Consider the following 13728-nt stretch of genomic DNA (forward strand, 5'->3'; position numbering starts at 1 on the left):
GATGCAAAAATATTAGGGACAGTCCAAATGCAACTGGATGCTGAGAGTTAAGAGTGCTGAGCTTCAATGTACTGAATGGTCTTTTCTTACATCTGTCCACTTTAGTATTGATAGGAAAATGGCCTGTCTAAGAATAGATCTTCTTGGGGTATTTGGACAATGTCACTTCTGGATGGTTGGAAACCTGACCTCAATCCTGCATGAAACTTTTACAATATATTTTTGATAGTTCAGTCATTTTTTTTTGCACTATTTGAACTAAGCAACATGGGAACAGTGCTTTAAAAAATGAACAGATAATTTGAATGAAGAGTAGACTGAACCACGATTTTTCTTATTTAAAAATCCAGACAGCAACGAACATTCTGGCACGGTGAATTCCAAATATCCCATGTTATGCATCAGTGAAGTACAACAAGAGAACAATTATATTTTAAGACAACAAAACTGCTGTGGAGGCCTTTAGAGTTAAACTGTTAATATTGCAAATAATTTTACAAAGGGGTTCAATAACAACTTGCATTTATAAAACGCCTTTAACGTTCACTGAGTCGTAATAAAAAAAAAGACAGTTGAATACTTTCATTCACTAATCAGCTTTGTCATTTAATAAGTTAAGAATTAGGATACAGGACACAAGACTCAGGGAGGGACATCATTCCACTTTTGCATTGGTGTCAGACTTCAGCTGAAGAGTTTCCTGCCAGGTATTCAGGACTAAGAGACCAGTGGGAACGTGAGTGATAAAGCATAAAGCTGCCTGGGGTAAGCGGGGCTTTCTTCTGGAGGATGTTGTAAGTACTTGGTTTCCCAGCTGTCCTGTCCATGACCTTGAGATACTGGATGCTTTCAGTGGATCCAAAATACCATCAAAAACACAAGCAGCCTGGGGTCCCACCCCCGATTGCAGTCCAGTGACTCCTGCTGGCGTGGTTGATGGCCAAGGACAGGTTCAGCTGTGATGGACCCACCGGTCAAATAGCCTATGAATACTCAAACCAACTTTCCACCTTTAAATAAATTTATCAAAAACGTAAAGTGGTGGAATCCAAGTCAAAAGCCCTACTGGACTATTCATCTGCATTCAGGCCTGCTCCAATTGCCAGATAATTACGGATGAGGAAGGCCATTTAGTCCATCTTAGTTCATTCATCCAGAATGACCCTAAAGTCCCCCATAAATCCATCCAATTGGTTCTTAAATGAGCCGTGGGATTTTGCCTTCACTACTCCATCCGGGAGTCCATTCTAAGTGTTGATCACTCCTAAACCTGACTTTTATTAGATTTGAACCTCTGGCCCCCTTGTTCACCTCTTGCAATTTTCCGTATTTACCTTTTCCATACCAATTAGTATCTTAGATACTTCAGGCAGATCACCTCAAAGGCACCTCCTTTCAAAACTGAAAGCCCCAAGTCTCTTCAGTCTTTCCTCGTTACTCAGACCTCTGATGATTCCAAAAATAGATAAAAGGAATCATAGCAGTAAGAAGCCACAGTACCCAGAGGTTAGCATTGCTAAATATCTGAAACACATGGCTTCATACTATACTTCTATTTTACTGGAAAATAAAGTCATACAACAAAATTATTAAAATTCAAACAAAAAAATGTAGAACTTCAGCACAGTTTGATCAGGCTAGTATGTAAAAACTACCAGAAATGAAGACCTTTAACCGAGCTACATGTCATTCTTCAGGAGGAAAGTGAGGACTGCCACTGAGGGCCTGAGCATGTGCAGTGCCTTGTGCGTATATGGAGACGTGCTGCTACTGTTCTGCCATTACATATTATAGTGCACTCCACAGCTGGATTAACAAACTCTTTAGCATTTGTCGCATCCATTAGAAATGTTATAGGAATGGTTAATACTGTGCATTATCACTAATAAAAGCTTTCTGAATTATATATTTCAAAATCATGTGCTCCTGCGTTTTTGCCAGGAGTTTGGGGATATTAGGGAGGGAGGGGGGGGGGGTGGGGGGGAAGAGAAACTGGCCTCTCACATATTTTTGTGAAAAGAACAATTTCTGCCCCCATCTATTGAAACTTGCACATGAAAGTAGTCATCAGAGTGAGATTCTGGAGGGCAGCTTTCACTTGTGGTCATATCACACAGCAAGAGTCGGTGCCTTCAGCAAAGGGTTGGGGGGGGTGGGGGCTGGGTTGTATAAAAGGTAAATTCAGGGCAACAAGAAAATGTCAGAAGTTTAGTCACTCATTTGGCTTGTATACATAGAGACTGGATACAACGCAGCATCAGCAGAAGCCTGACAGCAGGTTGCTGCATTGGTCTCTTAACTGGGCAATGTTGCAAGGGAAATATTTTTAAACAAAATCACTGCATCCAGCCTTGGGATAAATAATGGAAGTTTCAAGTCAAGCCAGCAGGTTACAAATAGCTAAATCACACGCCAATAACTTGGACTGAGGCACATCAACAATATGTTACATTTAAGCAAACAAATTTAGAATTAAGGTTTTATACTTTCACTTCAACTGAGACCCTTACATTAACTAATTTTTGTTACTGAAAGGGTTGTGTCCTCAAGAAAGCAGGTTTTACCATTCCCTGAGATTGCCCAAGCTCAGTATAGCGATAGAAAGCTAGTTATTAATGACCCCTAAACGGCAGGTCTGGTGAAAATTAGACCCTTGGGGTGGAATTGTACATAAATGCATTATCCTATTACTACTATTTTAAGAAAGATGTTCACCCATTTAAAATAAGGGGATTAATAGCTTCACTAAAATACCAGACAAAGGAATTTCATATTAAAGCATTTTAGCCCATTTTATATAAAAAAGGTAATTTAGGTTCTAGCAGTATAATTGATATCAAGTGGGCTGTTATCCAAATCGCTTCAGAAACCCGTGCTCAAATTAGTGAAATTGGATAACTGATGTATTAATTCTGTGTTGTACTGCATCAAAAAATATTAGTTCAATGCAGAGAATGATGGACTAATTAGACACACTGAAAGGTCCAGCTGGCCAGTTTGGGAAAATGGCTTTTAACAATTAAAGAGACAATTTTTCTTTTAACAATGAAAGCTCCTTTAAAAATAGAAAAGTAAAAACATTCATTCAGCAATTTTGGCACGTGTTGTGAATATAATGTAACATAGAATATCTGTATCAGGGATGTTATTTCATCCAATAATTGCAGTAAGAGTCAGGTGGTACAGTGGCAAGACCTTACTTTCAGGGAACTTACCAAAATTGATTTTCATTAGGTAATAAAAACTACTCCTTGATGGCTCATTTATAAATTACAGCACAGAAACAGACCATTCGGCCCAACTGGTCCATGCTGGTATTTTATGCTCCACACGAGCCTCCTCCCACCCTACTTCATCCAGCCCGATAGGCATATGTGATAGGGTTATCGTATAAAGGCACGGCCAAATAAACTACACAGGTTAGAAAAGGTCTTAGTTACGATCACCCACTCCGTGTTGACTCATTTGATCTCAGGAGCACATAGTAGAGGAGCTACAATTCACCTCATCGCTCCTGTGCCAATGAGAAGAGAATTTTTTTTAAAAATCAGCCAGGATTCCCGCTCCGATTGCTGTCCATTTTCTCCTGCTGGAAAGGGCACACGTGGGTGCTCAGTGAGAACGTGATCAGGCTTAATTCTCCAAATGGATGAATAACCCCCTGATATTCATTTTTTGGACTCACATATGAAGAATGACCACATAGGCAGAGTACTGAGAGAGGCACCACATTCAGGAGAGCAGAGAAAAGGCTGGATTGTGAAAAATGGCAAAGATTGACGTACCCACCATGTGAGACACAGATTCGGGTGAGTTTTCAGGCAGCAACATGTCTTGGGAATCAGGGGGGTTTGATAAACCAGTTGAATTTTGCTCTTGTAGTTTAGGATGCCATCTGAACACCATGTGTTGCTGCAAAGATATTGCTCTTTTATGCATTGTATTATGCTTAGCACACAGTGGGAAAGGAATCCAAAGACTGGTTAATAACGTATAAACAAACCATCCGACAGTCAGTTACTGAGATTTGGGTTAAAACGGGCAAGCTTGTTTTAGAGACAATAATAAACTCACTGCAGCATTTTAATCACATGGGTTCAAAATATTAAAAATATAGGCATTAAAAAAGTGAACAGCGAAAATGAAACCCCATCAGGGAAAATGAACTGGGATGGTTGCATTTCAAATTTCAAACATAAATCAAACCAAAGCAAGTCTACACACCAATGAATAAAGGATCTATTATTATTTCAGGCAGGTAAGTAGGAGATACACGGAACAATGAGCTCCACAGTCAGAATTCCCTTAAGTGACAGTCCATTATACACAGTTCAGCTGAATCAGCCCAGCAGCTCTCCGTTCAAAGACATTCTCCCAAAGGTAGGACAGCAGCATGCAAGAAATCACTGCTTCCTCATCTCTTCCGAGACTCGCGTTATTTCAAAATAACTGGCAAAATAAAAGTAGAAAAAGGAGGAAAAAAATAACTTGCACAATGTCACTTGAAATAAATACTGTCCTTTGAAAGACAACAAGAGCCCACAGAATCACAATGCCTAGTCATGAACCATCTGCTACCGGAATTTTCTTTTTCTTTGTTTTATAAGAGTTAGATTTAACGTTTTCGGATACAGGTTTGGCACTTTTGTGTCTCACTTTTTTCTTCTTGCTCCTTTCAAGGTCAGCCTCTTCCGTTGCAAAGTGTCCTTGCCTGACAGCAGTTCCATCTGTAAGTTCAGTTTGTTCCAGTCCACTGACCAGGACTTGGCACATCTGCTTCGATTTTCTTTTTGAGCTGGAATCTAAGCCGCCTTCCTCAGACACTTGCTCACCTACTTTCCGATCGCTGCCTCTGGCTAAATTATCCCCTCCTTCCCTGGCCAGCTCTTTTCCCTTCTTTTTTTTCTTTTTCTTTCCCTTTCCTTTGTGTTCAGCCTCGACGGGGCCTGCAGCCTGCGTGGTCTCTACTGGCGCGCAGAGGAGGGTACTTTGCTGGAGTAAGTCGCTGCCCGAGACCGCTGCTTCCTTCAGCCGCTCCCACTCACTGTCTGAATCACTGTAACATTTGACACAGCACAATTAAGGACGTGCGATATGCACTCAGGTGCAATAGAAATATAGTGAACCCAGTAAATGCAAAAAAAACCTTGCAATCATTTTATGCATTTAGTACTATCCCAAAGTCTAATAATGTATACTCGGACAGGTAATGTCTAAGGATCTGATACAGCTTTGAACACCAGAAAATGACCAGAATTGTTATAAAGTTTTTTTTTGGGGTGGGGGGGTTGGGACGGAGGGGAAGAAAATTATAATTGTGCTTCTTATACGTTGACCTTCAATTGTACAATTCTTCACAAAGAGTGATCGACAAATGAAATGGAATACTGGGTAGGACAATGAAAGAGAAAACCCTTTAACCGTGTAAAATGTGATCTCTCAGTTATGCTGGAATTCCACATGGCAGTTAGATGCAGCAGTCTCTGTACTGACGCTCCTCAAAGTTGAAGGACTATTGACGCCAATCATGTGCAATTCGGACAATTGTCTCACAGTGAAACAGTTACTATATCTGCCTGCAAAATGACAAATGAGGCAAGCTCAGACACAGTAACCTTCAGTGAATGATTAACTGTTTAGCTGACCTTGCCCATCTGGACTGATCAGAGATAACCGATCAAGTTTAATACTTGCTCATTAGGAAGCCTTGACAACAGATTCTACTGTCTGAGTCCTGGATTTAGTGCTCACAAGCAGGCTGCCAGCTTGCGTCACAGACATCTGACTGACGTTTCAATGTTGCTATATCTTTTTACATTGCAAATCTCCCTCCAATCGAAGCAATCAAAAACAAAAAGAGTCACTTCAAAGTTGTGATTGTGACTAAGCTTCCGGTCATAGACTTTCTAATGGTGGGGAAGGTCCTTACAGGCCACACATGGAAAAACAAACCCTGGTCAGCCTTGGCTCAGTGGGAGCAATCTCGCCTCTGAGTCAGAAGGTCACGGGTTTAAGCCCCACTCCAGAGACTTGTGCACATAATCCAGGCGAGCACTGAGGGAGCACTGCATTGTTGGAGGTGCTGTCCTTCAGATGAGACATTATATTGAGGCCCCATCTGCCCTCTCAGGTGAATGTAAAAGATCCCATGGCACTATTTGAAGATGTGGAGATGCCGGTGATGGACTGGGGTTGACAATTGTAAACAATTTTACAACACCAAGTTATAGTCCAGCAATTTTATTTTAAATTCACAAGCTTTCGGAGGCTTCATGTTCATGTTCACCTGACGAAGGAGGAAGCCTCCGAAAGCTTGTGAATTTAAAATAAAATTGCTGGACTATAACTTGGTGTTGTAAAATTGTTTACTATTTGAAGAGGAGCAGGGGAGTTCTCCTGGTGTTCTGGCCATAATTTATCCCTCAACCAACATCACAAAACACAGATTATCCAAGTCATTTATCTCACTGCTGATTGTGGGACCTTGCTGTGCGTTCCCCCGCATTACAACAGTGACTACACTTCAAAAGTACTTAATTGGCTGTGAAACACTTTGGGATGCCCTGAGGTCATGAAAGGCGCTATAGAAATGCAAGTCCTTTCTTTCTTGGTAGCTCAGCCTATCTATGGCCTGAAAACTTGACAGTCGTGGCATCAAGTGCCAGCAGCATTTAGGTTTGCCATCAGCAGCACTGTTGCCTTTCGAAGTTCCTCAGAAAACCACCTCTTTTTGGCTTCTCCGATGGCAGCAGCATTGCTAACTTGTATTACGGGGCTGCCACTTCAGCCAGGGCTGGCAATGGCAAGACTTTTGGTTATAATCTGTGCGTGTCAACAGTACAATGTGCTATATCACTCATCTACCATCATTTAGATTGCAAGTACTTGCCATGTGTGAAAAGTCAGACAATTAAACACTTGGCTCGGAATCTGCACTTCCTGCAGCAGGATTTGCAGCAGACTTGGAGGACACAGTGCCAACGACCTAAATGTAGCATTAATAGTCATTACCATGGGTTTACTCTGTGCAAACCTACACTGAACATTACTCTGTTACAGCAAAAACTGGTCAGAAAGTAGGAAACTCAATGACTGTGACTGCAGTGTATACTGCCATCTACCTGTCAAATATCCTCACTGCAGTAAACTTTAGTTGCTGAATTATGAAACCATATATTATTTGAATATTTTGGTGTTAAAAATAGTTCAAACAAAATACAACATTTATAGGTTATCACTCTCTAACTACCAAGGTGGGAAGTGGCTTTCACGTAAATTAAAGTACAAAGAACTTGCCAGGTCATGCCTCCCCCTGCATCCAGACCTTCACCGTTTCATCGTTAGCTTCCTTGTCATATTTTAGCATTACTCACTGACTTTTTGGTCGAGTGCCAAAATCCCAACCAGATTCTTGCTCCCGGGCCATCATCAGGAATGTTTCAGCATGTGGTAACAAGGTGCAGATGTGCTCTTGCGATTTCCCATAAAGCATTGTCCCGCACTCTCCTGATTTCAATAATGCCACTGAGGGCAGTTCCACAGGAAAAAAGGAACAAAAAAAAAACTATAGGACCAATAGCTATTTTTTTCTTAAATAGGGTTCTTTCATTTTCCCTAAAGATAATTGGGATTGCAGTTTCTGGTCGTCTTTTGCTGGAGAGCAAAAAAAAAGGACACAGCATGGAATTGTAGCGTAGTTAATATTCTTCACCTGGACTGGCCCCTGAATGAAGAACTTGAGGCACACACAGCAGGAACTCTAGAGAAAGCCACAGTTGAAAGGATGGTGGGGGGTAGGGTGCAAAAGGCCGCTAGGCTGTTGTAACATGCTTTCCCACCCCAAGGCCAGCAACATTATACCAAAACTACACGTCAGTGTTGGTAATCCAGTCCCCCATCAAAATCCCTTACATTTTAGCAGCAAGGCGGCTCTTTTGGAAGCCGCCTCAAGTTAAATTTCACTCTGGCTCAGCAGCTCCTGCAAGCTTATTTCCCCAAACAGCTTTGAAGTGCTCACCTTTCAAACAAAGACATATAATTTTGTATCATAAAAACACTAGCTACTAATTGCACCTGTTTAGATTTCCTCACATGTAACTTCAGACTGTAATGGCTGAGTGATCACCTTTAGATGTTGGAACAAAGGGAGCGGGAACAAATGATAATCCAGTCAGAAATAAACAGAAACAAAAGAAGAAAAGTACATTTAAAGGGTTCCCAATGAGACTCTCTTTTATCTTTAGTTTACTCCTCGTTAACAGATTGCACTTCAGCTATAGGTCAGTACTGTGGGTTCAGAGGTTAGTGGCTAAAAACAAGCGACCATCCAAGTTGTCGGTGCTGACGTGTTTTCCTGATGCCACCGCATATCGTCTTCTCGCAGCCCTTTAAAACTGCAACTCTGTGGATTTAGCCGATGCAGACTTCTCATTTCGTACAATGTCAGAAGTGAAGCATGATCAGGGCACAAAAAGGCACGAATTTTCATTGTACCTAAAACACTTCATTATCTTCCCATCTCATATTCCTGAAAGAGCTACCAAATGATTAATGCACATAGACTTCGCTTATTGTTATGGCGACCTGAATTTGCTGAGTAACTGGAAGACAATTTGCGACCCACTCAGTTTGATTTCTTTAAACTGGAATTCTATTGAAGCATATGCTTAGCAAAGACCTGGATCAGCACTGCGGTAAGTGAGGATTGGAAGATATGGCACACTGGACTCCTATTCTTGTCACTATCAGTTTGGCAAAGAAATGACATAGCAAAGTAAAAGTAGCGATATCTGTGTGGCAAGTTTTATTAGGTAGCCTGAAGCCCAGTGGCGCATGGGGTACAGCTGACCCTAATGTGAGGGGTTCTGGTACCCCAATACTTTTTTCAATTTTAATGTTACATTTTTAAAGAGCATGGTGAGATGGAAAGAACTGTTAGATAAGTACGCTCAAGCTCTCAGAAATGTCACATTATTAATAGGATACTTCAGCAGGATGCAACCTTAGTTCACAATGATCAAACTATCATGAGTTTGTTATATGTTATGGCGCGTGCCCAGACCAAACCTTAAGGGCATCATACTGATCTAGAGCAAGTATCCTATATACTGGGCATATTATTCTCCTGTAACAGACAGAAAAGAAAACCTGGCATCACTGTACTTCATGTGGCAAAATACCACTTCAGTACAAATTACTACTGAGTGCCACACACTCAGTGGTAAAGAAACACCGATCAAAACAATTAAATAAAACCAGTTGTGTGAATTGCAACCATAGATATTATACAACATAATACAGGTTGGTGTGCACATCAAGAATGCATTGCATCACAGTGGCACTGATTAACTTTCCCAGCTTTGCCTTTACTGTTTATCTGAAATGTGTTGCTGTCTTGCATTCCAATACTGCCAGGGCATTATCTCAGATACACAAAACACTTTCACTTCAATGGAAGGTGACTATCTCCACAGAAATGTAAGTTTAAAGGAGAAGGTAAATCTACTGGTAAATATTAATGTCATTATTTACGAGATTATCTCAGTGGGTTTCTCTTCATGCTCATTATTGGTTTCAGTGAAATCGTTCTGGTAAGACATCAACTGTGGACAGTTTATTGTTTGATTTCAGTCCCTGCCGAGCATTAATGAGCAAACTTGTTTAGATATACAGGACACAAGAAAATGCATGGTCTTGAGCTTCACCTACAAATGCATTTTAAAAAAAACTTTTTTTAAAACAATACAGTGGATTATCGGCCATAATGAAAATCCCCCTTTGCTTGCTGGGTAAAGAATTCAGAAATCCTCTTTCAATAGATGTTTTAAATGAAATTCATGAACATAGGAAAAGGAGTAGGCCATTCAGTCCCTTGAGCATCTGCCATTCAATTAGATCATGGCTGATCTGTACCTCAACTGTATTTACCTGCCTTAGCTCCATATCCCTTGATAACCTTACCTAATAAAAATCTATCATTCTCAGTCTTAAAAATATATCTAACCTATCGAATCCCTTTATTTTAAACGCCTCAATTAGATCATCCCTTAACCTTCTAAAGCAGCATGAGATTACCACCCCATTGGGCTCACACAATTGACATCTAAAGGCCGATTTTAACTTGGGTCGGGAATCGGTGGCACGGGAACCAAAGTGGGCAGTGAACTATCTGGCCGTGAGGCCCAGGAGATTTTAACTCCCAGGCCTCGTTTACGTGCCCCGACACAGATTCCCGCCTGAAGCCAGCAGGAATGACGGCACCGCCGCCCACCCGGAAGTGAAACAAATCAAGTTTATGCAGCCTGGCCTCATAATTTAACCCTTTAAGCTCTTGCATCATTCTGGTAAATCTGTACTACCAAGGCTCAGTGCGCGAAACAACACAGTACTCCAGATGGGGGTCTGACGAAGGCTTTGTACAGCTGAAGCATCACTTCCTCACTTTTGAACTCCAACCCTCAAGATAAAGGCCAACATTCCATTAGCCTTTTCGATTACTTTTTGTACCCTAACCTGTGCACTAGCTTTTAGTGATTTGTGTACATGGACACCTAAATACCTCTACTCCTCCACAGCTCCTAGTCTCTCACCATTAAGAAAATATTCCGATTTATCATTCTCAGATCCAAAGTGAGTGAACTCACACTTCCCCACATTGAACTCCATCGGCCATAGTTTTGCCCAAGTCTCTCTGTAACTTCTTGCTCCCATCTGCCTAACTAAGTGAATTTTTAAAACCTGAATTCAAATTCTCAAGCTGCAATGATGGAATTTGAACTCACTTTCTCTGGAATATTAGTCCAACGACATAACCACTACACCACCATACCCCCAACTCCATTTTATTTAAAACAAAGTTTGTTTTTACAAACAACACTTTGGTACCCTCCACTCCTGCTGGTCCCCTGACCTGAAGCTTTGCAATATTTCTGCTGGATAATCAAGACTGCCGGTAATAGGATGGTGGCTAATGGAGGTTCCACTGTTGTTACTTCCTGAGCTTTACAGGATAATCAATCTGCACAGAAACAATTCATTTTCATAGTTATCATCAGTGATTCCCCTGCATCCATTTATTAAGGTTTGAGAGGGGATGCGCTGGGGGATATTGCCAAAATACATAAACTCCGGATGTGCCAACATCAGGGGGCTTTCAGCTCATAAGTCCTTATGTTAGCTGTGATAGCATGAAAAAAGTGGGTCCACTCTTCTCTCTGGATTTCTGGTTTTATTTAGAGAAGGATTCTTCCCATCACTACTCAAATTGAAAATAATAAAACTAAAGTGCTGCTGAGCAGTGAGCCACTCAGGGCGGAGCTGATTAATCGGCTGATTGAAGCACCGGTGAGGGCTGAGCTCGGCGGTACATTACCATCGGGGGTCGCCTGAACTGACCAATTGTCTGGCCAAACTGATAAACTCAGACCAAGTACCACTGTACTGTTAATGCTTCTTTCTGGGCGTGTATACACATCTGTTTCCTTGTCATTCGTTTCCCTTTTTTGTATGGTGAAATCCTAAGTAAAAAGTATATATTTTTTTAAAAAAGGATACTTTGGCATTCACAATCTGGATACGTATGTAATTTATCAAAGTGGATACTAAAGCATGAAAACCTTTGCCTTTGAGCAACAGCCACTTCATCTACTTGCACGTGAAACTTTAATTATAATTGTGATCCAGCTGAATTGATTTTAATCATCACTACAGGGCAGCTCTAAGGTAACTTGCTGTCCTCATTATCCCTCCCTTGTGCAGGGCTGTGAATGAATGCAGATCAATTATTTCTCAAGATTGGCCGATTCTTCTGATGCAATAATACATTGGTTGGATTCATCTACCTTGCCTCCAAACAGGAAATGTCAATGAAACCTCCAGAGCTTTCAAGACGCTTAGTTAGAGCTTCGGTATCAATACGCCACAGGAACAAATACTTAAGCCAACATGTCTAATGTGATATTATGGCTCGTGTGATATTCTTAATTTATCACTTCAAGAGCTCCTACCACTGGCACTACCAGTGACAGATCTGTAACCATCAGTACTTCACCTTAGCGCTAGATGGCTCAAAATGTCTTTTCCACATATAACCCAGGTTTGGAGGACAGAATCTCTAACTGTACCGCTGGATGTTATTCCACAATTCAAGTGGACATGTCGTATTGACATGTATATAGGTCACATTCCAAATTTTAGCTCTTTCCCTCCTGGAACAAATAACTTGCATATGGGCTGCTCCCTGATCATCTGAGTGTGGCCTGGATTATGCCTATATCATCCAATATTATGCCTCATTCGAATTGAAGTGACAGCACTTAATTCTTTACATTTAATGTACACCCTTCAGTTTTGATGGGTTATTTCTGCTTAACTCAAGAGAATTCAGTGTCAGCCGTGGCTCAGTGGTAGCATTCTCACCTTTGAGTCTGAAGGTCGTTGGTTCAAGTCTCACTCCAGAGACTTGAACACATAATCTAGGCTGACACTCCAGCGCAGTTACCGAGGGAGTGCTGCACTGTCGGAGGTGCCGTCTTTCGGATGAGGCATTACACTGAGGCCCCATCTACCCTCTCAGGTGGACGTAAAAGATCCCACGACACTATTCAAAGAAGAGCAGTGGTGTTCTCCCGCTACCCTAGCCAAAGATTATCCCTCAGCCAACACCTAGAACAGATTAACTGCTCATCGGCCTCATTGCTGTTTGTGGGACTTTGCTGTGCACAAATTGGCTGTTGCGTTTCCTACATTACAACAGTATATAAGCCTCAAAAATGCTTTATTGGCTGTAAAGCACTTTGGGACATCCTGAGGTCGTGAAAGACGCTATATAAATACAAGCCTGTCTTTATATCTTGTCCACCGTTAACTATTTTCAAATGACAATTACAGTTCACAGTAACACCAGCTGCAGGGCTGCAAGAGATTTGAAGCCTTGAGGCTTCATTAACACCACTCACTTTAAAGCTGAAAGATTCACCTTTAAGGGTCCCATTTCATTTTACTTCTGCCTTTCCTCAGAGCCCCCCACCACCTCCCCTCTATGCAGTCAGTCATCCTCTTTCCCAATCTTTGTGCTTTAAAGCTTCCTCAGTATGGGAGAACAAAGTACAGGCTCTAAGCAGCACATGGGTGTGAGCCAGCATTGCTATGCAACGCTTTTCAAAAAGCCAGGCAGCTTGCATTCAAATGATGATGCCAAAAGCCTTGCATAACTGAGCATGAACAAAAAAAACAGATAAGGCTTGACTGTGACTTCTTAGTTCACTTTAGGTTTCCCTTGGGCACAGGTTCCTCAAATTGGTGTGGTTCACAAGAATGTTTAGGAACGGGAAATGGCCAAATGGGTCCAAAGAGAAAGCCCTTTTTCCAGGAATTAACCCCACCTACACATCATAGTCATCAATCCCTTCTCATCCCGGAAACACGTCTGGGCTAAAATTTGCCCCATGTATTATTTACAATATATGAGTTTATAAAGCATGCACTTACAATTTCACTACATATAGCAGAAATAGGAAATCATCCACCAATTGCCTCGTGAATCCATTAACACTGCCTGCTTCTTTCTTGGTAACTTATTTCACAAGCTTACTACTCTTTGGGGGAAGATGTTCCACTTGACTTAACTTGTTAACTTGTGTTTCTTGATATTTGAATCCCTCACTATAGTCAACAAACTTGTACTACTATATAAGAATTATTCTTGACCAATCTCGTCTTCTCTCCAAC

The 13728-nt window shown here is 41.3% G+C and overlaps 1 protein-coding gene across 2 annotated transcripts in view; it reads right to left on the reverse strand.

Moving 5' to 3' along the window:
* Nucleotides 1-580: 580 nt before the first annotated feature.
* Nucleotides 581-13728, reverse strand: part of c25h12orf43 (chromosome 25 C12orf43 homolog) — a 29326-nt gene continuing 16178 nt past the window's right edge. For both annotated transcript variants that reach the window (XM_068005673.1, XM_068005672.1), the window contains one exon: nucleotides 581-5056. In XM_068005673.1, coding sequence (XP_067861774.1) covers nucleotides 4561-5056 — 496 coding nt within the window. In that variant the 3' untranslated portion in view covers nucleotides 581-4560. The remainder of the gene's footprint in view (nucleotides 5057-13728) is intronic.

This window comes from Heptranchias perlo, chromosome 25 (assembly GCF_035084215.1).
Source record: "Heptranchias perlo isolate sHepPer1 chromosome 25, sHepPer1.hap1, whole genome shotgun sequence".
Lineage (NCBI taxonomy): Eukaryota > Metazoa > Chordata > Chondrichthyes > Hexanchiformes > Hexanchidae > Heptranchias > Heptranchias perlo.